Source organism: Staurois parvus, unplaced genomic scaffold, assembly GCF_062004578.1.
Source record: "Staurois parvus isolate SC_StPar_1 unplaced genomic scaffold, SC_StPar_1.0 ptg000275l, whole genome shotgun sequence".
Lineage (NCBI taxonomy): Eukaryota > Metazoa > Chordata > Amphibia > Anura > Ranidae > Staurois > Staurois parvus.
The window spans coordinates 3,267,261-3,291,306 of NW_028318071.1; the positions used below are offsets into that span (position 1 = coordinate 3,267,261).

The following is a 24,046-nucleotide window of genomic DNA, read 5'->3' on the forward strand; positions in this document are numbered from 1 at the left end:
GAGGGGAGGAGAGGGGAGAAGGGGGAGGAGGAGAGGGGAGAAGGGGGAGGAGGAGAGGGGAGAAGGAGAGAGGAGGGGGAGGAGGAGAGGGGAGAGAGGAGAAGGGGGAGGAGGAGAGGGGAGAAGGGAGAAGGGGGAGGAGGAGAGGGGAGAAGGGAGAAGGGGGAGGAGGAGAGGGGAGAAGGGAGAAGGGGGAGGAGGAGAGGGGAGAAGGGAGAAGGGGGAGGAGGAGAGGGGAGAAGGGAGAAGGGGGAGGAGGGGAGAGGGGAGAAGGGAGGAGAAGGGAGGAGGAGAGAGGAGAAGGGAGAAAGGGGAGAAGGGGGGGGGAGAGAGGAGAAGGGGGGGAGAAGGGGGGGGAGAGAGGAGAAGGGGGGAGAAGGGGGGGAGAGAGGAGAAGGGGGGGAGAGAGAGGAGAAGGGGGGGGAGAAGGGGGGGGGGAGAGAGGAGAAGGGGGGGAGAAGGGGGGGGGAGAGGAGAAGGGGGGGAGAAGGGGGGGGGAGAGGAGAAGGGGGAGGAGAAGGGGGAGGGGGGAGGAGAGAGGAGAAGAGGGGAGAGAGAAGGGGGGGAGAGAGGAGAAGGGGGAGGAGAAGGGGGAGGGGGGAGGAGAGAGGAGAAGGGGGGAGAGAGAAGGGGGAGGAGAAGGGGGAGGGGGGAGGAGAGAGGAGAAGGGGGAGGGGGGAGGAGAGAGGGGAGGGGGGAGGAGAGAGGAGAAGGGGGAGGGGGGAGGAGAGAGGGGGAGGGGGAGGAGAAGGGGGAGGGGGAGGAGAGAGGAGAAGGGGGAGGGGGAGGAGAAGGGGGAGGGGGAGGAGAAGGGGGAGGGGGGAGGAGAGAGGGGGAGGGGGAGGAGAGAGGAGAAGGGGGAGGGGGGAGGAGAGGAGAAGGGGGAGGGGGGAGGAGAGGAGAAGTGGGAGGGGGAGGAGAAGGGGGAGGAGAGAGGAGAGAGAAGGGGAGGAGAGAGGAGAAGGGAGAGAGGGAGGAGAAGAGAGACGAGAGGGAGTGAGAAGAGAGAGCGCGAGTGAGAAGAGAGAGAGAAATGGGGGGAGGGAGTGAGAAGAGAGACACTGAGAAGAGCGCAACTGAGAAGAGAGAGATAGAGTAAGAGAGAGAGGGAATGAGAAGAGAGAGAGAGGGGGGAGAGGAGAGAGGGGGGGAGGAGAGGGGGGGAGGGGGAGAGAGGGGGGAGGAGGGGAGGGGGGGAGGGGGGGGGGAGGAGAGGGGGGGAGGAGGGGAGGGGGGGAGGGGGGAGGAGGGAAGAGAGGAGAGGGGGGGAGGGGGGAAGAGAGGAGGGGGTGGAGGGGGGGAGGGGGGAAGAGAGGAGGGGGTGGAGGGGGGGAGAGAGGGAAGAGAGGAGAGGGGGGAGGGGGGAAGAGAGGAGGGGGTGGAGGGGGGGAGGGAGAGGGGGGAGGTATTGGTGTCACTGGGGATGTCAGTGACCCCAAGTCAGTTCACCCCCCAGTGTCAAAATATCCGCCGCAGTCCCGCCATAAGTCGCTGGTCGCCGCCATATGTCGCTGATTGCCGCCAAAAGTTGCTGATCGGCGCCATTATTAGTATAAATAAAAATTAAAAATTCCAGTATCTTTCCCGCCATTTGTAAACACTATAACTTTCGCGTAAACCAATTAATTTACACGTATTGGGATTTCTTTTAGCAAAGACATTTTGGCATTTTGGCAGAAATTTATGACTAAATTTGATTTTTGCATTTTTTTTTTCCTGGACATGTTTTATAGCAAAAAGTCCAAAATATTGTTTTTTTTCCTCAAAATTGTCAGCCTTTTTTTTATAGCGCAAAAAATAAAACCGCACAGGCGATCAAATACCACCGAAAGAAAGCTCAATTTGTGGGGAAAAAAAGGATGTAAATTTCATTTATGTACCATATTGCATGACCGCGCAATTTTCCGTTAAACTAGCGCAGCGCTGTATAGCAGAAAAATGGCGTAAATTGCAGTATTTATACCATAGTTTGTAGACGCTATAACTTCCACACAAAGCAATCAATATACACTTATTGGGATTTTTTTTACCAAAAACATGTAGCAGAATACATTTTGGCCTAAATTTATAACCAACTTTGAGTTTACTATATATTTTTTATAGCTGAAAGTAAAATATATTGTTTTTCTTCAAACTTTTTGGCCTTTTTTTGTTTATAGCGTGAAAAATAAAAAGCGCACAGGTGATTAAATTACACCGAAAGAAAGATCTATTTGTGTGAAAAAAAGGACGTAAATTTCGTTTGGGTGCAGCATTGCATGACCGCGCAATTATCAGTTGAATTAGTGCAGCGCCGAGTAGCAAAAAGAGGCCTGGTCATTAAGGCGGGTAAATCCTCAGGAGCTCAAGTGGTTAAAAAAATCATATTTCGTCATAGATTAGGGCAAAATGTATTGTGATACATGTCTTTGCTAAAACAAAGCTCAATAAATGTAAATTAATTGGTTTACATGAAAGTGATAGTGTATACAAATAGCGGTATATACACTGGATTTTTTTTTTAATACTAGTAATGGCAGCGATCAGCAACTTATAGCGGGATTGCAGCAGGCGTTATGACACTGGGGGGGAACTAACTGCCACTGACATCCCAATGACAGTGATCAGTGAGTGCTAATAAAAAGCACTGCCACTGTACTAATGACACTGGGCAGGAAGGGGTTAACATCTGGGGCAATCAAAGGGTTAACTATGTGTTGTGTTTTACTGTGTGTGCTGTGCGTGTTTTACTAGGGAAACATGCTACTGTGTATTTCTCTGCTGTGCAGAGAAGTACACAGCAGCATGCTACAGCTGGCAGGAGAGAGACCTGTGGTGTTTACACACAGGTCTCTCCCGTCACTGTTCCTTTGGCAATCGCCGGGTGGTGACGGGGAAACTCCAGCCGGGACCCGGTGATTGGTGTGCACACTACCCTACCCGGAAATGCAAAATCACATAAATATACGTTATTTTGCACAGCCCTTCCTCCCTGTATCAGTAGTTCTGCTATAGGGCAGTGGAGAAGCAGTTAAACTTATTGAAAAACAAACTTTTGGTCCAAATTGACATGGTAGCATCATGCAGTTACTGCAGGTTTGTTGGCTGCACATCCATGATGCAAATCTCCTGTTCTACCACATCCCATAGGTGCTGTGTTGGATTGAGATCTGCTGACTGTGGAGGCCATTGGAGTACAATTAACTCATTGTCATGTTGAAGAAACCAGTTTGAGGTGATTTGAGCTTTGTGACATGGTGCATTATCCTGCTGGAAGTAACAATCAGAAGAGAGGTACACTGTAGTCTTAAAAGGATTGGACATGGTCAGCAACAATTCTCAGGTAGGCCGTGGCATTTAAACAATGCTCAGTTGGTACTAGGGGACCCAAAGTGTGCCAAGAAAATATCCCCCACACCATTACACCACCACCAGCCTGAACAGTTAATACAAGGCAGGATGGATCCATGCTTTCATGTTGTTAACCCCATTATTCAGACCCTACCATCTGAATGTGGCAGCTGAAATCAAGACTCAAACCAGGCAACATTTTTCCAATCTTCTATTGTCCAGGTTTGGTGAGTCTGTGCGAATTATAGCCCCCGTTTTATTTTCTTAGTTGACAGGAGTGGCACCCGGTGTTGTTTTCTGCTGCTGCAGCCCATCTGCTTCAAAGTTTGATGTGTTGGGGCATTTAGAGATGGTTTTCTACATATCTCGGTTGTAACGAACGGTTATTTGAGTTGCTTTTCTATCATCTTGAACCAGTCTGCCCATTCTCCTCTGACCTCTGACATGAACAAGGCATTTTTGTCCACACAACTTCCCTCACTGGATAATTTCTTTTTCGGACCATTCTCTGTAAGTCGTAGAGATGTTGTGCTTGAAAATCCCAGTAGATCAGCAGTTTTTGAAATACTCAGACCAGCCCGCCTGGAACCAACAACCATGCCACATTCAAAGTCACTTAAATCCCCTTACTTCCTCATTGTTCTGTCCCTCCAATATAAGCATTGATAGTGTGATCTCTGTAATTTACAGTTGTAATGAGATAGCGATCACTTCAACCTCAGAAGGATACCACAGTCAGTGACTCAATCGGTAAGACATGTAGATCTTGTGAAGTTTATTCCATAAATTGAGAGAATCTTACAACAATGAACATTCAATAGGTCAAAAGATCATAATGTGATCTACTTCATGACATGAGGCTAGAAGCTGCAATGCATTTCTGAGAAAGGGGGAGGGCTATCTATACAGCATTAACTAAACCAAAGGAAAGGGAGGAGCAGAAACAAAATATAGAAACACTTAAAGGCATATGACAGTCAATATGACAGTCATGTGAAACATGACACTCGTTATGATGCTCGGTTGCTGCTCAGTTGTGGCCATGTGATTGGGTGATTAGCAATTTGTGTTACCAAGCAATTGAAGAGGCGTACCTAATAAAGAGGCCGCTGAGCATACACTTATAATAAATATTTAATTAGCTTCTGCTTACCATGCCTAGGAGGACAGGAGAGACAAATAGGTCCCCATCCCTGCCCCTGTCCACAGCAGCATTCATTCAGTGATACTCGGAGAGTGCTCATTACATGCGTGCAGATCCCATCTGTGCCTCTCATCCTCCAGCAGGTATCCAGTGCTTCTGTGCGATCTGTAAAGTAGAAATATTTCAGTTAAGAGATTTTGATGTTTTGTAATTGAAACAGTATGTATCTTAGCTGTCAGGTCATTGATAGGACAGTAAGGCACACAATATTTACATGAAGTTGTTTTAATGACTTTATGTCCAGGGCTGAATTTTGCATTTGGCATGGACTAATGCCTATTTCCAGAAGTGCTTTCACCTAGGGTTCCACCTTCTATGCCACCATGCTGCATAGAATATGCATCAATGCACTGAATATGAATGGTTCCTTAACCACTTCAATACCAAACACTTTCACCTCCTTCTTGCCCAGATTGTCGCACTTTGACAATTGCGCGGCCGTGAACACTGTACCCATATAAAATTTTTATCATTTGTTTTTGAGACAGAGCTTTCTCTTGGTGGTATTTAATTCACACTGTTTTTTGTTAGTTTTTGCTAAGCAAAGAAAGAATTTGTTATTAGTTGCTATGTTATTTACTATGGTAGTTTAAAGGTAATAACTTCTGTGTGTGTGTTATATTATACACACATACTGGTTTTCACAAATGGAATGCCACATTCACTAAAACAGTTTATTTGAGCCCCCTTTCACATATATATGCGGGATGCAAAGGCATTCTTCAGAGCCACTTCTAGGACAGAAATGTGAATATGCCTAGAAAAAGAAGAGATTGTCATATCCAGGACTGTCTGATGTTTGCAGAGGTTGCAGGGCTCCCCTGGTTTGAATCGAAACTGAATTTATCTTGTTTTATCATCTGTACGCCATCTATAAACAAAGCTAAGTACATCTCTTTTATTACTATACTACATGTGCATTTGTGTTATTCATTGTACTACATCCACAAATCTGAAAGGGTAAAAACATGAACCTGTCAATAAATAAATAAAAGTAACATGGAATTTAACCCTTTGTTACATTAATGGCACTGTGAGTAGCAGGATTTTTAACCCTTTCAGTGCTGGTCTGAAGTGCATGATCCTTGTAATACTGTTGTAAATTGTAATAGAGGGAGGATGTTTTACTGGGTAAAAAGAGCGAAGGGGGAGACAATTGAAAGAGCCCAATCCCTGAGTGGGCAAATTCTAGACAATGGTCTACTCGAGCTTGTGAACTGATCAAGTGTCAGGACGCAGTTAAAGTGGAAGACCTCCGCCACTGTGTCCTGAACCTTGATTTGTCTTGATATTCAAAATCAGTGCAGAAAGCTGCATTTTTATTAGGATGGATATTTTTGCAGGTGCCAATGGATGAGACAAAAAAGAGAGAGGCAGTTAAGATGGAACTGCAGGCAGTAACAGACCAACTGCAAATATTAAAGGAATGTTTCAGTTCTTCCAAAAAACACAGGGAGGAAATGGAAACACAGTTTTCAGATTATGTAGTGAGAATTGTGAATAAGCAGCGTAGAAAGAAAGGTAGGAGATTACCTGGACAGAATGCTGCAGTAAAAGTATGCACCCTGATTACCAGGGGAGATTCTGAGGAATTAGCGTACTGGTCAGGATCAGATACAGCTGAAGAGATAGAAATTGTTGATGGGTTAGAAGAAGGCAAGGCTCATTCTACAACTAGACAAAGAAGTTGTAACTCAGCATGCTACAACAAGTGGTGGTTATGCTCTTCCAGCTGAAAAGACATCACATGAAGCACAAGCTGCTTAACAACAATATACAGAGGAGATGAAGTCTTGCAGAGCAGGGGAGCTAGTGGAGTTAAAACAAAAGTTTGCACAGAGACCTGGTGAAAGCTTGCTGACATGGGTTCTGCATGTGTGGGACCTTGGGGGGGGGGGGGGGGGTATGGAATTCTTTTGTCTAACAGAGAGGCAGTGGGGCTTGAAAGCATGGCAAAGGACCCCAGAGTAAGATTATATCTGTGCAGAGCTAGAGACACTGCTGTTGTATTCTCCCTATTGCATCTGATAAGAGATTCTATAGTTCAGGTCCATGATATCCCTACAGAACTTATGGATGTAACTTCTTGGCGTACAATAGAAGAGGGAATTCGGAGACCGAGAGTATTGGTGTGTAAGTGGATTGCAGATCCTCTACTAGAAACTCGTACTGTGCATGATAACTGGACAGGACCTGATATAGCTTTGTACTGCACATTTGAGAAACAAACTGCTGGCTGGTGCTTCTTCACACTTATGAAGATGGTTCATAAGGCAACTGTTTTATTGGGACAATTAGGAGAACTGGAGAGGGTTCAAGACAGGGTTAAACAAAAGAATATGGAGGACAAAAAGCCTGCAGGGAGATTGAAGATTACACAAAATCAAAAGTTCGGATGGAACTTGCAGGATGACCAGAGACTGGTCCCAGATATGGTTTCACTTGTAGAGACTATTTTTCAAACTGCTGGCGAATGCCATGCATGCATGGATTTAGTGAACACCTTTTTCTCCATTACTATTGATGAGGAATGGAAAGATCAGCTTTCTTTCACCTGGGAAGGAAAACAGCCACCGTTGTCCCACAGGGCTGTTTACATAATCCAACAATTTGTCATGGACTGGTAGCCAAGGATCTGGCTATGTTACCAAAACTGGGCTGTAAACTGTATCATTACATCAATGATATGCTCTCTGGTAGTACATATGGACAAGTAAGACAAGATTTGATTATTAATAGTGCAGCGCTAAATTAAGCCAACCTCATATCATATAATCAACATATAAAACTAAAAAAGGTGATACAAAATACTATATAAAAATTATATAAATACAGTGCTACATTGTGCTCCAATAAGAGTGTTCAACTCCTTTGTGACCTGAGGTCCTGATAAGAATTTCAGAACCTGTGCCATATTAACCAATCAATACGTGTATCATTGTATATCAATCAACCCCTCATGAATAAATAAACCACACTTCAAGTGACCAGTGAAACAATGTGACCAAGTTAACTTAGACGTCACTATAACAAGTGACTTCATCAGGATATCGTCATTGGTGCGCAGCTTGCCTATTTATGGGGAACCTAATGGTCGATCTCACATGGGAGTCATCAGTAATCTAATTAGTGGTATAGTGATGCAACACGTAGATACGCCGTGACGCAGCTTACGGTCAGCGGTGACGTACTTCCGGTGCGGGCTCCATATTGGCACACCCAGACGAGTCCTAACCCATGCAGTACACCCAGGCATGAGGTTTTTTCTACTGTTTGATGATGTGATTTGATGTACAACAAGTGAGTGGGCATTTTTTACATGAAAGTCTGATTTATCCATTAAATACTGCACTATGAAGGACTGCACTTTCTTTCACTTGCCATGGTTTATGGTGAGTGATATACAGAGCTGGTGTATCTATCCTGGGAGGTCTGGAGTACAGATCACTTACCTGAGAGGGGAACCACAGGAAGAGTACAGAGGATAGCAGATACTACTGGCGAAGGATCTAGAAGTGATCCTGGAGGCTTAGTGGCCCTTTTGGGTCGCAGAGTGGAGGTGAGGGGGCATTTTAGCCACGGAGGATAAGTGTGCTGACACAACACAGAAATCATCACTTTCATCACTCTGCATGAATTTTTGTTGTTTGAGCACTATTTGGAGGATTTATGAACTTTATTTAATTTTAAGTGGAATATATTTTTGAAATCCTACATCTAAGTTAACTTGATCAAATTTTTTCACTGGTCACTTGAAGTGTGGTTTATTTATTCATGAGGGATTGATTTATATACAATGATACACGTATTGATTGATTAATAAGGCACAGGTTCTGAAACTCTTATCAGGACCTCAGGTCACAAAGGAGTTGAACACTCTTATTGGAGCACAATGTAGCACTGTATTTATATAATTGTTAAATAGAATTTTGTATCACCTTTTTTAGTTTTATATGATTATATGATGAGGTTGGTTTAATTTAGCACTGTACTATTAATAATTAAGTTTATTGCACTGATTGAGGTTTCAGTATTGAGTGTGAGCTGCTTTATATTATAGGTATACTCCATATGAGCGCAGGAGGAATTTATTTATTTAATTAAATAAATAAATTAGACTTGACTACAGTGCAGGCTAATATGTAGAACAGAGGATGGGCCATTAACTTCCCTAGCGGTATGATTATGTCAATATTTCTATGCTCAAAGTGGTACATTTTTTTTAATGGAAATATGTCGTTTTTTTATTGTATGCCTGTAATTTTTAGGAATATTTCACTGAAATCTGTCCGAACCAGAGTCTAGTAAACATCCCGGGTATGATAAAATTTGAAACAAAATCATAAATTATAATATAAATACTCATAAAAAATAATATAATAATAAATTTAATTCAATAATGTAATCAAGCCAAAAACACTGAAATTTTAAATATAGAGCCAAGTTCGCACATCACTGAGCTTAGTCGCAAAATCGTTTTCAGTGTCTGATGACGAATTTTCCAACAAATCATTATCACTCAATTCTGTAAGTGGTTCTAATTTACTGTTCTGTCCATATTGTTGAAAATAATATATGTAATATACTATAATGTTATGTGATGTTGCTGCCATCTAGTGGTTAGAGTTATTATGCCTAGTCATAGCAGGATTTATAGGAAGTAGTGATTTTCACATGCAGTAACCTTCAACCTGGAAGTTCCTGTCCTCCATTTCGTGACTGCTTATGAAACTAGCAAGTAGCATACAGTGAAACTCCAAGCTATTCCTGGACTTATGGAGGAATTGTCCGTGAGTACACTCACTGATGGGATGAAGCTGTTCTATAATGTTTAATGTACTGACACATATGTTTTGCTTGTGCTTATATTGTAGTTTTACAAAGTTATTCAGAACAAAGAATACATACAGATCTGATGTCTCACATTTCGTGACTACTGAATTATTGTTAGACTGTCTGACTAGTGTTATACAACAGTTCAATAATGCGAAGCAGAACAGTAAAAGGACACCCACGTGGCGGTCTGGAATAAACGGAGACGCCATTATAGTAAAAGGACACCCACGTGGCGGTCTGGAATAAACGGAGATGCCATTACTGCAGCATGAGTCTAAGATCAGGAACAAAGTACCAGGCTGATGACACACTACCGCTGACACAGGGAGGTAGGGACAACATCCCCATCGCCCAGCAAGACGATGCACAGTCACATGTGTGCAGATCTTCACGATCTAGCAAGTTGTCCTCAGCAGTTAGAGCTCGTGCCAAGGCAGAAGCCGCCCGTGTCCAGCTACAGTACGCAGAAAAAGAAGCCATGATGATGCAGGAGATAGCAGCTAAGAAAGCTGCCACAGCAGAAAAAGAAGCCATGATGATGCAGGAGATAGCAGCTAAGAAAGCACAAGAAGAGGCTGAATTAGAATCAAAATTGCTTATCCTGCAGCGACAGACTGCAGTTGCAGTTGCTGAAGCAGAGGCCGCTGCCTACATGGGAACAAGCCGGTCAGGAAGTGAAAAAGCATATAAAGACCCAAAGGTTCCAGGAAAACCTCTATCCTCTGCAGATCGTACAAGTGAGTACTTCCAGAACCTTACTGATGTACATACAAAGGAACAGCCTCTCAAACCTGAAGCAAAGGAATTCAGGCCAAGATATACAGACCCCCTGGGCAGGCCCAATCTACCAAAAGAGGTCAGTGGCCGCCAGCAAACCAAAAATGAAGCACCAGAATCCCCTAGGAACAAAAAACAAGTGTTCCCACCACCTCAACCTAAAGATTATATGTGCGAACAACAATGTGCAGTGGATGTCACGAAATATCTCATCCGCAAAGAAATGGTCAGCTCAGGCTTTCTCCAATTTGATGACTGTCCTGAAAACTATTGGGCATGGAAAGCTTCATTTCTAAATGCCACTAGAGGTCTGAACTTATCACCAGCAGAAATGCTTGATTTAATGATAAAATGGCTTGGTACCGAGTCAGCAGAGCATGGAAAGAGGATGAGAAGAGCAAACCTGTTCAACCCTGCAACAGGACTTAACATGACCTGGAAAAGACTAGAAGAAACGTATGGAACCCCAGAGGTAATTGAAGGAGCACTGTTGAAAAAACTTGAAGTCTTTCCTAAGGTGGGCTACATAGACAACGTGTGGCTACAAGAACTGAGTGATCTTCTGCTAGAGATAGAATATGCCAAAGAGGATGGCTACTTGCCAGGGCTTTCATATCTAGATACGACCAGAGGTACTAATCCCATAGTAGAGAAACTACCTTCAAATCTGCAAGACAAGTGGATGTCTGTGGGAGGTAAATTCAAAGAAGGTTATGGAATCGCTTTTCCCCCTTTCTCTGTGTTCTCTAGGTTTGTCAGACAGCAAGCGAAAATCCGAAATGATCCCAGTTTCGCCTTCACCACCAGCGGCAATCAATCGCAAAGACCTCACAGACCTCACGGTAAGACCTCTGTATCCACACACAAAACAGTTATACCTTCAGAAGTCACAGACTGTCAAAGCACCCATAAGGTACATACAATAGAAAACCCAGATAGACATTGCCCAATACACAAAAAACCAGATCCACTAAAGAAATGCAAAGGCTTTAGAAGCAAACCTATTGCAGGGCGGATGTCCTTCCTTAAACAAAACGGCATCTGTTTTAAGTGCTGCGGATCTACTTACCACATTGCCAAAGACTGTAAAATATCAGTGGAATGTACAGAATGTGGCAGTGAGAAACATATTGCAGCTTTGCACCCTGGCCCTGCTCCTGCACCACTAGAGACTGTAGAACCCATGAAAGATCAGGGCAGGGAAAAACAAGAGACCCCACTCTCTTCAGTCATGTCGAATTGCACTGAAGTATGTGGACAAGGCAAGAGTGCACGATCATGCTCTAAAATCTGTTTAGTGACTGTATATCCCACTGGCAAGAGAGAAAGGGCAGTGAAAATGTATGCAGTGCTGGATGAACAAAAGCAACAGATCCCTTGCAAAGTCAGACTTCTTTGATACCTTTAACCTTAAGGCAAGTGCAGTTCCATACACCCTAAGGACATGTGCAGGAACAATTGAAACCGCAGGGAGAAGAGCTACTGGCTTTACCACTGAAACCTTAAATAAGAAAGTGCAGTTCTCACTTCCTACCCTAATAGAGTGTGGCATGATACCTGATGACAAAACAGAGATTCCCTCTCCAGAAGTAGCCCATCATCACCCTCACCTCTGCTCAATTGCTCATCTTATCCCAGCTGTTGAGCCAGATGTTTCTATCCTACTTCTTGGAAGAGACATCCTTCAGGTACACAAGGTGTGCCAGCAAATCAATGGACCTTACAATGCCCCCTATGCACAGAGACTAGACCTGGGGTGGGTCATTGTAGGAGAAGTTTGCCTGGGGACAGTGCACCAGCCTGACAACATTAGTATTTTGAAGACATCTGTGCTAACAAATGGACGCGCATCTCTTCTCAGTCCCTGTCACAACAGCTTCATTGTCAAGGAAAGCTTTGGCAGGTCAACACAACACTGGGACTCTTCTACACCATATGGCAAAGAAGTCAATTCCGACATTGAGACAGACAATCTAGGGATTACAGTGTTCCAGAAAACTAAAGATGATGATAAACAGGCCCTTTCTATAGAGGATCAGACTTTCTTACAGATTATGGATAGAGAGGCCTACCAAGATGACAATCACAGTTGGGTGGCCCCTCTCCCCTTTCGCACACCCAGACGTGTGTTGCCTTGTAACAGGGAGCAAGCCATGAAGCGTTTACATTCACTCAGCAAAACACTCCAGAGAAAGCCAGAAGCAAAAAGAGATTTCACTGAATTCATTAAAAGGATGCTGGACAACGATCACGCTGAAGTTGCAGGAACAATTGAGAGAGATAGAGAACACTGGTTTCTACCCATGTTTGGTGTTTACCATCCACACAAACCTAACCAAGTCACAATAGTTTTTGATTCCAGCGCAGAGTATGAAGGAGTTTCTTTAAACGACGTACTGTTAAGTGGCCCTGACCTAAACAATACTTTGCTAGGTGTCCTTATGCGCTTCAGAAAAGAACCCATTGCTTTCACAGCAGATGTGCGCAACAAATGTTTTATTGCTTTCTTGTCAGAGAAGACCATAGAGACTTTCTCTGTTTTCTCTGGTATGAAGACAATGACATAGACAAGGAGATTGTCGAGTACAGAATGAAAGTGCACGTATTTGGCAACAGGCCCTCTCTTGCTGTTGCTATATACTGCATGCAAAAGGCTGCCCAGAAAAATGCGGAGTTCTATGGACAAGAAGCCAAACACTTTGTATTGAGGCATTTCTATGTGGATGATGGACTCGCTTCTGCTAGCATGCCTGAAGATGCAATTTCCATCCTCAGTAAAGCAAAGCAAATGCTGGCAGAATCCAATCTGCGTCTTCATAAAATCGCTTCCAACAGCCAAAGAGTAATGGAAGCCTTCCCTGTAGCAGACAGAGCTAAGGACCTTAAAGATCTTTGCCTAGGTACAGACACCCTTCCTCTTCAGAGAAGCCTAGGCCTGAGTTGGGATCTAGAAACAGATAGTTTTGTTTTCTGAGTTTCTTCAGAGGAAAAGCCCTTTACACGTAGAGGAATTCTATCCACCGTAAATAGCCTCTATGATCCCCTAGGGTTTGTGTCACCTGTGACAATAAAAGGTAAGGCCTTAGTTTGGGAACTGTCATCTGAGAAAAGTGAATGGGATGCATTGCTTTCAGAAGGGAGACTATGTGAGTGGGTTCAATGGACAGAATCCTTGCAAGCGTTAGAGCACCTAAAGATAGACAGATGTTATGTTTCCATATCTCTATCAACAGCTCGCAGGAAAGAACTGTGCATTTTCTCAGATGCATCCACCAAAGCGATAGGTGCAGTGGCTTACTTGAAAGTAATTGATGCAGAAAATGTGTGCCATGTTGGATTTGTTATAGGAAAGTCCAAATTAAGCCCTAAACCAGCTCACACAATTCCTCGTTTAGAGTTGTGTGCTGCTGTACTTGCAGTCGAAATGTCTGAACTAATCATTTATGAACTAGACACTGACTTTGATGCTGTGAAAGTCTTCAGTGATAGCAAGACTGTCCTGGGGTACATTTGCAATACCACAAGGAGAGTCTATCTGTATTTCTCCAACAAAGTGAATAGAATCTGGCAATCTACACACCCAGATCAGTGGTTCTATGTATCTACAGAGCAAAACCCTGCAGATTTTGCCACTAGACCTACTCAAGCAGCATGCCTGCAGAACTCTATATGGTTCTCAGGCCCATCCTTTCTATATCCTCACAGTGTGGTTGGTACAGACACTGCTAATGTTTATCCACTCATAGAGCCCAAAGCTGACCCTGAAATCAGATTGGAAATTACAAGTTTCTGTATCAAAGCTTCTGAAGCACTTCATTCACATTGCTTTGAGAGATTTTCTTGCTGGAAGATATTAGTTAAAACCCTAGCCAGACTCATCCACGTCGCTAAAACCTTCCGGAGGGAAACCAATAGCGATCAGGTCAGAAGGTGGGAAAGTTTCCATGAACAGGTCAATCTAGAAGAACTTTCTCAGGCAAAGTCTGTTATAATTTCTTCTGTTCAAAACAAACATTTCCAGAAGGAAATGGACTGCATCACAAAACAAAAGACATTCCCAAAACAAAGTCTTCTTAGGAAGCTCAGCCCCTTCGTAGACAAGAATGGGTTGTTGAGAGTGGGTGGACGTTTGTCTCTTGCCGAACTTCCAAAGGTTGAGAAATGCTGGTATGCCATATATATACTCCGTTTTTGGTGGGATAATGGTTGAACTATGTCATTATAGTTTTAGTCTCAGATTAGCTAGGATTTCATTTTCCTATTTGTGTGTTTTTTCTGCATAGCAGTTGTTACATAGGTAGTGGCATACTAAATTATGCCAGGCAGGGAGTGTTCTGCCCATATTGTTGAAAATAATACAGTTGTGACCAAAATTATTCAACCCCCACTGAAATTGAGTGTTTTGGCCAGTTTGACATTGCTTTTGATCATTCAGTCATCTTGCTTACATTTACATTAAAGAGGCACTTGTAGGTCAGACAAATATAACATAACAGTTATAATGAAATAACCACAAATGTCTTTTCTGTGCTCACAGCATTATCAGTTTTATTCAACCCCCAAGTGACATTCAATCTTAGTACTTAGTACAGCATCCTTTTACAGTTATAACAGCTTTTAAACGTGAAGCATAGCTTGACACAAGTGTCTTGCAGCGATCTACGGGTATCTTCGCCCATTCTTCATGGGCAAAGGCCTCCAGTTCAGTCACATTCTTAGGCTTGCGCACTGCAACTGCTTTCTTTAAGTCCCACCAGAGGTTCTCAATCGGATTTAAGTCTGGTGACTGCGATGGCCACTCCAAAATGTTCCAGCCTTTCCTCTGCAACCATGCTCTAGTGGACTTGGAGGTATGCTTGGGATCATTGTCCTGTTGAAAGGTCCAACGTCTCCCAAGCCTCAGGTGTGTGACGGACTGCATCACGTTTCCATCCAATATCTCCTGGTACTGAAGAGAATTCATGGTACCTTGCACACGCTGAAGCTTCCCTGTACCTGCAGAAGCAAAACAGCCCCAAAGCATGATTGACCCTCCACCATGCTTCACAGTAGGCAAGGTGTTCTTTTCATCATAGGCCTTGTTCTTCCTCCTCCAAACATAGCGTTGATCCATGGGCCCAAACAGTTCTAATTTTGTTTCATCAGTCCACAGAACACTATCCCACAACTTTTGTGGTTTGTCCACATGGCTTTTGGCATACTGCAGTCGACTCTTCTTATTCTTTGGAGACAGCAAGGGGGTACGCCTGGGAGTTCTGGCACGGAGGCCTTCATTACGCAGTGTGCGTCTTATTGTCTGGGCTGAAACTTCTGTACCCACATCTGACAAATCTTTTCTCAGTTCCTCAGCAGTCACACGGGGACTTCTCTCCACTCTACGCTTCAGGTAGCGCACAGCAGTCGAAGTCAGCATCTTCTTTCTGCCAGGACCAGGTAGCGTTTCAACAGTGCCCTTTGCCTTGAATTTGCGAATGATGCTTCCTAAGGTGTCTCTTGGTATGTTTAACATCTTTGCAATCTTCTTATAGCCATTGCCCTTCCTGTGAAGAGAAATCACCTCTTCTCTTGTCTTCCTGGACCATTCTCTTGCCTTCACCATGTTTGTAACCACACCAGTAAATGTCTAGAAGGAGCTGAGTATCACAGTCATTTTAAAGCTGCCTAATTGGTGCTTATTATGCTTGATTGCTGCTCGGTGACATCCACAGGTGTTTTCAATACCTGATGGAAAGCACCTGTATGAACCTCTGTTCTTCAGAGTGGTAGTCTTTAAGGGGTTGAATAATTGTGGCAATGAAGAAACCACATAAGAACCATTTACTACTGTATTACATAAACAATTGATGTCATTTTAGTTGCATTTGGGTAGTTACAACGTCCTTGTAGGATTTGATTCTGAATACAATTCCAAATGTACACTATAGTCCCTAAACCCCTTTACAGCATTGGGGGTTGAATAATTTTGGTCACAACTGTATATGTAATGTTATGTGATGTAGCTGCCATCTAGTGGTTAGAGTTATTATGCCTAGTTATAGCAGGATTTATAGGAAGTAGTGATTTTCACATGCAGTAACCTTCAACCTGGAAGTTCCTGTCCTCCATTTTGTGACTGCTTATGAAACTAGCAAGTAGCATACAGTGAAGCTCCAAGCTATTCCTGGACTTATGGAGGAATTGTCCGTGAGTACACTCACTGATGGGATGAAGCTGTTCTATAATGTTTAATGTACTGACACATATATGTTTTGTTTGTGCTTATGTTGTAGTTTTACAAAGTTATTCAGAACAAAGAATACATACAGATCTGATGTCTCATGTTTCTTGACTTCTGAATTATTGTTAGACTGTCTGACTAGTGTTATACAACAGTTCAATAACGCAAAGCAGAACATTTACTATCGCTGTTCTCTAGCTGGTCTAAAACCACTTTTAACCTAAAGGGACGCTGTTTGGACGCCATGGACTTTTCTGTTTCCAGGTAAAAATGCAGGCAGGGCACAGCACAAAGCATTAGGAACAAAATGTATGTGAAATGCTTTGATACAGTAATGTTTTACTATGTGATTTTAGTGTATTGAGTGAATGTCACTTTTAAAATTTTTGAATTTCCTGCCGGTTCCATCCCCCGTATGTCCCGACGCTCTGGGAATGGAACCCAGAAGATGGATGCTGGCATCGGCCAGAGGAGATGGCTGGGGACGCTGCAGGGGGGAGATCGCGGGAGCGCAAGACAAGGTAAGCGAAACAGGGATCCCGGAGCAACGCTGCAGGGTAATCCCGAGTGTAGCTCGGGGGTTACCGCTTTTGGTACTGAAAGTTTACCCCGAGCTACACTCAGGAATACCACCAGGGAGGTTAACCCTACAAAGATTTAAGAACCAGGTACAAGTGTCAAATTTCTAAAAATTATTTGGTCTGGGCCCATCAGGACCATTCCACAACCTGTATTAGACTCTATTACAGCATTGAAGCCTCCCAAAAATGTAAAAGAGGCTCAGAGGTTATTCGGTTTACTTGGCTTTTGGAGACCCTTCATTCCTCACTTGGGCCTGATTCTGATGCCAATCTACAATGTCACTTGGAAAAAGACTATTATGGGGATCGGACCAGCAGTTGGCACTAGACACAGCCAAAGAGACTGTAAAAACACATCATTTATTAGGCCCCTTGAAACCAGATCAGACTTTCATCATAGATGTGACTGAAACTGAACATGGTATGTCATGGGGTCTGTGGCAGAAAGTCTCAAATCCAAGGAATCAGAAGATACCATTAGAATTCTGGTCCAAACAGTTCACCGCTGAACAGAGAAAATAGAGCCCTTTGGAGAAGTAGTTTTTTTGCAGTCTATACTGCCTTACAACATTTGGAAGCAACAACAAAGCAGCAGTCTGTGACAGTAAGGACTGACCTACCAATGTCTGGGTAGGTTAGACAAGAAGGCTTGCAAGCTCACACCAGTGTGGCACTAAAACAGACACTACAGAAATGGAAATGGTACTTGAGTGAGAGGGATCCCAGTCTGATATCACAACAATATACAATACAAAAAGGTGCAGCGCTCCTGGAATCTATAATACATGAAACTAATAAATACTATGTTAAAGTGATCATGTGCAAATAAATATATACGCTACTAATTAATAGTGCTGGAAATCGTGAAATCAAATATAAAAGTTCATAGAAGAGGTGATGGTGGGATCCCAAGTGATGTAAGGATGTCCTATGATGGAGACCGTAGGTCAGGTGATATAGGATAATATGATTGCGCACTCACCAGATACGCAAATCAAATGCGCATAAACTGTAGAAATCACAGGTCATCCATGTCATGGAAATTTTGTATTGTTGGTTGAACTTTAAATGTGTCATATATGAGTGTTATTCATATGTCTCTCGTGTGGCTTAATTAAAGCTCTGAAGGCTGCAATTGGGCCATGCCATGTACGCATGTATGTATTACAGTACTCAGCTCGGTAATGGATGAGATGGCAGATCTGCGCTTATAGACCGGCGTGTATACCACCACGGCATTCGATGCGAATGCCGCCGGCGGTAGGCCGCGGGCCTGTATCCACATATCAGCAGCATAGTACCACATGGACTCCGTACCGCAAGGCGCCAAGCAGTGCTAACTCCGCGTGTAGGCTTATGTATATCTTACAAGCCATTACCAACCTGAAACTGTATCTGGATGGATGTGTTTTAATAAAGATCGTATCGGGCCCATTCAGATACAGACACCGTTTAACCTAAGGGATGCTTGTACAGAGAATTTACATACCACTAGGAGCTAGGACAGGAAGTATGCTCTCCATAGAGGGCTCATGGGGGAGGACCAGTGATAGATAAAAGGAAAGGCTATGCTCCAATCGGAATGTACATCCTGTGTATAGGCACTCCCCATTGCATTGTTCTGTGGGAGGGGATTGACCTTATTCATGTGGGGGGCGTGTGTGTGTTTGTAATAAAACCAGAGGCTGAGAATGAAAACTTCCTCTATGTGAATTCCAACAGCAACCTGAGAGTGTCATGTGATCATTCCTGGGTATAGGGAGCTCCATTTCCTCACATCTCAACAGAGCTAAAGCAGTTGGAGGCACAGGAATTGTGTAGTTTAGCTGCAGTCGTGGTAAGCGAGATTCGCACAGCTTTATGGAGGATTTCTGCGCATTCAACTGCGAGTACTCACGGTAAGGAAAAATTCATTAAAAGCGAATTTCCAAGACATCCAATATCATCAGTAGGATCTGGTCACTGTATACCACACTCCTTGACGACACTGCCACACTCCCTGACGACACTGCCACACCTGAGGATCACCTTGCAATGGATGTAGCTTGCTCTGTGTAGTCAGCTCCCAAAGGAGCTCAAAAGAACAAAGGCACCCACATAGTGCAGTATTTTTAGGATGTTCCGTTCACAGGTAAGTGGTACAGATAGGAGTAAAATAAAGGATTACTGACCATAAACGTAAGCAAGATGGCCACCGGGGCCCCTCGTGGTGCCTGCGGCGTGGCGTCACACCTGCTGTAGCTTTGCGCTGACGCGTTTTGAGCTACTGCTCGTAGTCATAGGGGTTCACGCGTTTTGAGCTACCGCTCATAGTCATAGGGGTTCAGCTATGACTACGAGCAGTAGCTCGAAACGCGTCAGTGAAGACAGGGTAGTCATGGGGTTCACGCGCTTCGTGCTACTGCTCGTAGTCATAGGGGTTCAGCTGACGCGTTTCGAGCTACTGCTCGTAGTCATAGGGGTTCACACATTTTGAGCTACTGCTCGTAGTCATAGGGGTTCAGCTGACGCGTTTCGAGCTACTGCTCGTAGTCATAGGGGTTCACGCGTTTTGAGCTACTGCTCGTAGTCATAGGGGTTCAGCTATGACTACGAGCAGTAGCTCGAAACGCGTCAGGACAGACAGGGTAGTCATAGGGGTTCACGCGTTTCGAGCTACTGCTCGTAGTCATAGGGGTTCAGCTGAACCCCTATGACTACGAGCAGTAGCTCGAAACGCGTCAGACCAAAGCTACAGCAGGTGTGACGCCACGCCACCGGCGCCACGAGGGGCCCCGGCAGCCATTTTGCTTACGTTTATGGTCAGTAATCCTTTATTTTACTCCTATCTGTACCACTTACCTGTGAACGGAATAAACATCCTAAAAATACTGCACTATGTGGGCGCCTTTGTTCTTTTGAGCTCCTTTGGGAGCTGACTACACAGAGCAAGCTACATCCATTGCAAGGTGATCCTCAGGTGTGGCAGTGTCGTCAAGGAGTGAGGTATACAGTGACCAGATCTGACCAGATCCTTCTGATGATATTGGATGACCTGTGATTTCTACAGTTTATGCGCATTTGATTTGCGTATCTGGTGAGTGCGCAATCATATTATCCTATATCACCTGACCTACAGTCTCCGTCATAGGACATCCTTACATCACTTGGGATCCCACCATCACCTCTTCTATGATTTTTTATATTTGATTTCACGATTTCCAGCACTATTAATTAGTAGCGTATATATTTATTTGCACATGATCACTTTAACATAGTATTTATTAGTTTTGTGTATTATAGATTCCAGGAGCACTGCACCCTTTTGTATTGTATGTCTGTCCTTTGAAAGGTCTTATATGGTGCCTTTTTTGGTGTACAGCTGCTGTCAGTGTCAATTTTACCTAGCGCTCACTTATTTTTTCTGCATTTAGATATCACAACAACTTGCTGGACACATGAACTTTTACAAGTGGCGGAAGGGCGTTCCTCCCCCTCCTGCCACCCATGCCTTTACCAGGCTCTCCCGTGCAGTTGGGAAGCCCGGAAAGGATGGGACCAGCGAGAGGAATGGATGTTTTTTCTCCCACTGTGTGATGTCAGAAATACGAAGCAACAAGGATTTCATCACTTCCTGTTTTGGCTCTTTGTTTACCTAGCCATTAGCAGCCAGTGAAGCAACCGATCAGAATGATCTGTGTCTGATCACATGCATTGGGAGGCCAGAGGAGAGATTTGGGGTCTAACAGACCCCAGATCTCTCCATACAAAGGAACTGTCATGGCCCATGCTATCACAAGGATGTTGTTCACCCCTTGTAATAGAAATAAAGTTGATCAAAAAAAAAAGTTAAAGGTACAGTGTTAAAATAAATAAAGAAATAATAAAATAGCATAAAAAATTTAAAGCACCCCCGTTTCCCCCGTGCTCACACGCAACGCGCACATAGGTCCCTCACGCATATGTAAATGGAGATCACACCACACATGTGAGGTACTGCCATGAATGTCAGAGTGAGAGCAACAATTCTAGCACCAGACCTGCTGTGCAACTCTAAACTGGTAACTTGTAAAGGCTTTTAAACTGTTGCGTATGGAGATTTTTAGGTACCATAATTTGGTGCCAAATGATATACCGTGGCTGGCATGGGATAACTTCAGGTGGTGGGGGGCACCCAATTTTATTATTGCCGGGGGGGGGGGGGGTGCGCCCAAGTCTTGCCTAGGGCAGCACAAAACCAAAATACATCACTGTTTCAGTATATGATCAGCCTCGTTTTCAGTGGAACAGCACAGAAGAACTTCTTCCAGGAGACTCTGAAAGTAACAGCTCATTACTTTCTTTCTTTTCTAATTTCTAATTTCATTACTGTTATGAGGGCATAACATTATATGGACTGCCAGTTAACATTAGCTGGTCGCCTTTGAATAATCCTTGAAGATTAGCAATAGTGAATAGGGCTATGGACAGCTTAACTAATCCATCATGTAAAAACAACATACCAACAAATTTTGGGCCAGAAGAATACTCTGTAAAGTTATCTTGTAAAGCTATTGGTGTGTACAAAGACCTAGTACTAATGACTCATATTCCATAGAGATGGGAAATAGTAACTGTGATCACTGGAATAATATCCCTATGGTGCAGGTGATGGGGAAAGGAGAAATATTTAATTTTGAAGTAGATGGGTATCGTATAGGAGCATCTGCATTTAAAAATGATACATACTGTATGCATGTATAGTCCTTATTAGTTGTATAAATCTGTCTAAAAATAAAATACGAGCAGATATGTTTTGGCAGTACTGGATTATTCAAACTACTTGTACTCCGCTGCCTTATCAATTCTATTTTATATGTGGTCTAAATGCATAAAAAAGGCTACCAAAAAATTGGTCAGAGAACTGCTATACTGGACATATAGTACCAAAAGTCCATATAGCTTTTAATAATCCATCTGGGAGGGTAATGAATTGGAAAAGGAGCATAGGTTCCTCACAAGATATACCCGAGCGGTGGGATGTCAGTGAAGGAACGAGATTGGCTATGATTATTCTTCCTCAGTATGGAGTGGCTCGGGGTAGTGAAAATGTTGAGGAAAATGTCCAAAATCATTAAATATGAATTCAGCAAAACATTTGATAGTATTGATGCTCTTACAGAAGAGGTTAGGCAGATCAGAATGGTGGTACTGCCAAAGGAGGGGTATTTGCCTTAATCGGGGATGATTGTTGCTCCTATATTACAGATTGCAGTGGAAACATTGAGTCAGAGATATTGGAGGCCTGAAAAGCTTTCAGTAGACTTACTGTAATTCTATCTCTAATGATGGAATTTTTTTTTTGGCTTGATCAGTGGGGGCAACAAGTGGTTATGTATATTGCATAGTTTATTTTATTAGCTTTAGGAACTTTTATTATAGTTAAGATTATTTTTGTCTGTATTAGTATTAGATTATGTCTATGACCTAAGTTCCATGTAAATCAAGGGGTGGAATGTAGTATGGGTGTATATTCATTATTGATTTACACAGAACGTGGAAATAGTTGCTATGCTATTAACTATGATAGTTTAAAGGTAATAACTTCTGTGTGTGTGTGTGTGTGTGTATATACAGTTAGGTCCATATATATTTAGACACAGGCACAATTTTAGATTTTTTCAGGTATTTACCAAAATATATTCAAGCTATAGTTATATAATGAAAGTGCACACTCTCAGGTTTAAATTGAGATTATGCATATCCAAATTGGAGGAAGGATTTAGGAATTACAGCTCGTACGAGTAGCCATCAACCCCTTTTTCAAGGGACCAAAAGTAATTGGGCAATTGAATATAATCATAAATTAAATGTTCATTTGTAGTATTTTGTTGAGAATCCTTTACTGGCAATGACTTTCTGATGCTTTGCCAGGCTCTATCTGCAGCTGTCTTCAGTTGTTCTTTGTTTGTGGGTCTTTCTGCCTTTTGTTTTTCCTTCGGCAAGTGAAATGCATGCTCAATTTGGGGGGGGAGATCAAGTGATTGACTCGACTATTGCACTATATTTCACTTCTTTTTCTTCAAAAGCTCCTGGGTTGCTTTGGCAGTGTGTTTTGGATGATTGTTCATCTGTACTGTAAAGTGCCGTCCAAACAACTTTGCTGCATTTGGCTGAATTTGAGCTGACAGTATATCTCTAAGCACTGCAGAATTCATACAGCTGCTTCTGTCTTCTGTCACATCATCAATAAACACCAATGACCCAGTGCCACTGGAAGCCATGCATGCCCATGCCATCACACTGCCTCCACCATGTTTTACAGATGACGTTATGTGCTTTGGATCATGAGCCTTCTCCACACTTTTTTTTCTTCCCATCATTCTGGTACAGATTCATCTTAGTTTAATCCGTCCAAAGAATGCTTTGCCAAAAAACATCTAAAAAAGCCAGACCAGTTCTGGAAAAGTCTAATCTGGCTTTTACAGTATATTCTTCAGGCTTATGAATGGTTTGCACCCTCTGTATTTGCTCTCGTGAAGTCTTCTCTTGATTGCAGACTTTGACAATGATACGTCCACCTCCTGGAGAGTGTCCTTCACTTATCTGAATGTTTTGAATGGGTTTCTCTTTACCATAGAGAGGATCCTGCAATCTTCCACCACTGTTGTCTTCCATGGACGTCCTTGCCGGTTTTCTGTTGCTGAGCTCACCACTGCATTCTTTTTCCTCAGAATGTACCAAATTACAGAATTCCTCAGAATGTATCAAACTGTTGATTTGGCCTCTTCTAATGTTGCTGCTACCTCTCTGATGGATTTATTTAATTTTTGAAGACTTACAATGGCCTGTTTCACTTGCATGGACAGCTCCTTTGAACGCATGATGTAGGTTTACAGCAACAGATTCCAAATGCAAATACCACACTTAGAATCAACTACAGACCTTTCACCTGCTTAATTGATGAAGAAATAACGAAAGAGTAGCCCCCACCTGGCCATGAAACAGCTTTTGATTCAATTGTCCAATTACTTTTGGTCCCTTGAAAAAGGGGGGATGACTACTTTTAAGAGCTGTAATTCCTAAACCCTTCCTCCAATTTGGATGTACATACCCTCATAAACCTGATAGTGTGCACTTTCA

General features: G+C 43.2%; 1 protein-coding gene across 6 annotated transcripts in view; it reads right to left on the reverse strand.

The window, feature by feature from the left end:
- LOC149459085 (latent-transforming growth factor beta-binding protein 3-like) overlaps nt 1–24,046 on the reverse strand; it is a 999,560-nt gene that overhangs the window by 233,897 nt on the left and 741,617 nt on the right. For all 6 annotated transcript variants that reach the window (XM_089681663.1, XM_089681666.1, XM_089681665.1 and 3 more), the window contains one exon: nt 4,484–4,639. In XM_089681663.1, coding sequence (XP_089537789.1) covers nt 4,484–4,639 — 156 coding nt within the window. The remainder of the gene's footprint in view (nt 1–4,483; nt 4,640–24,046) is intronic.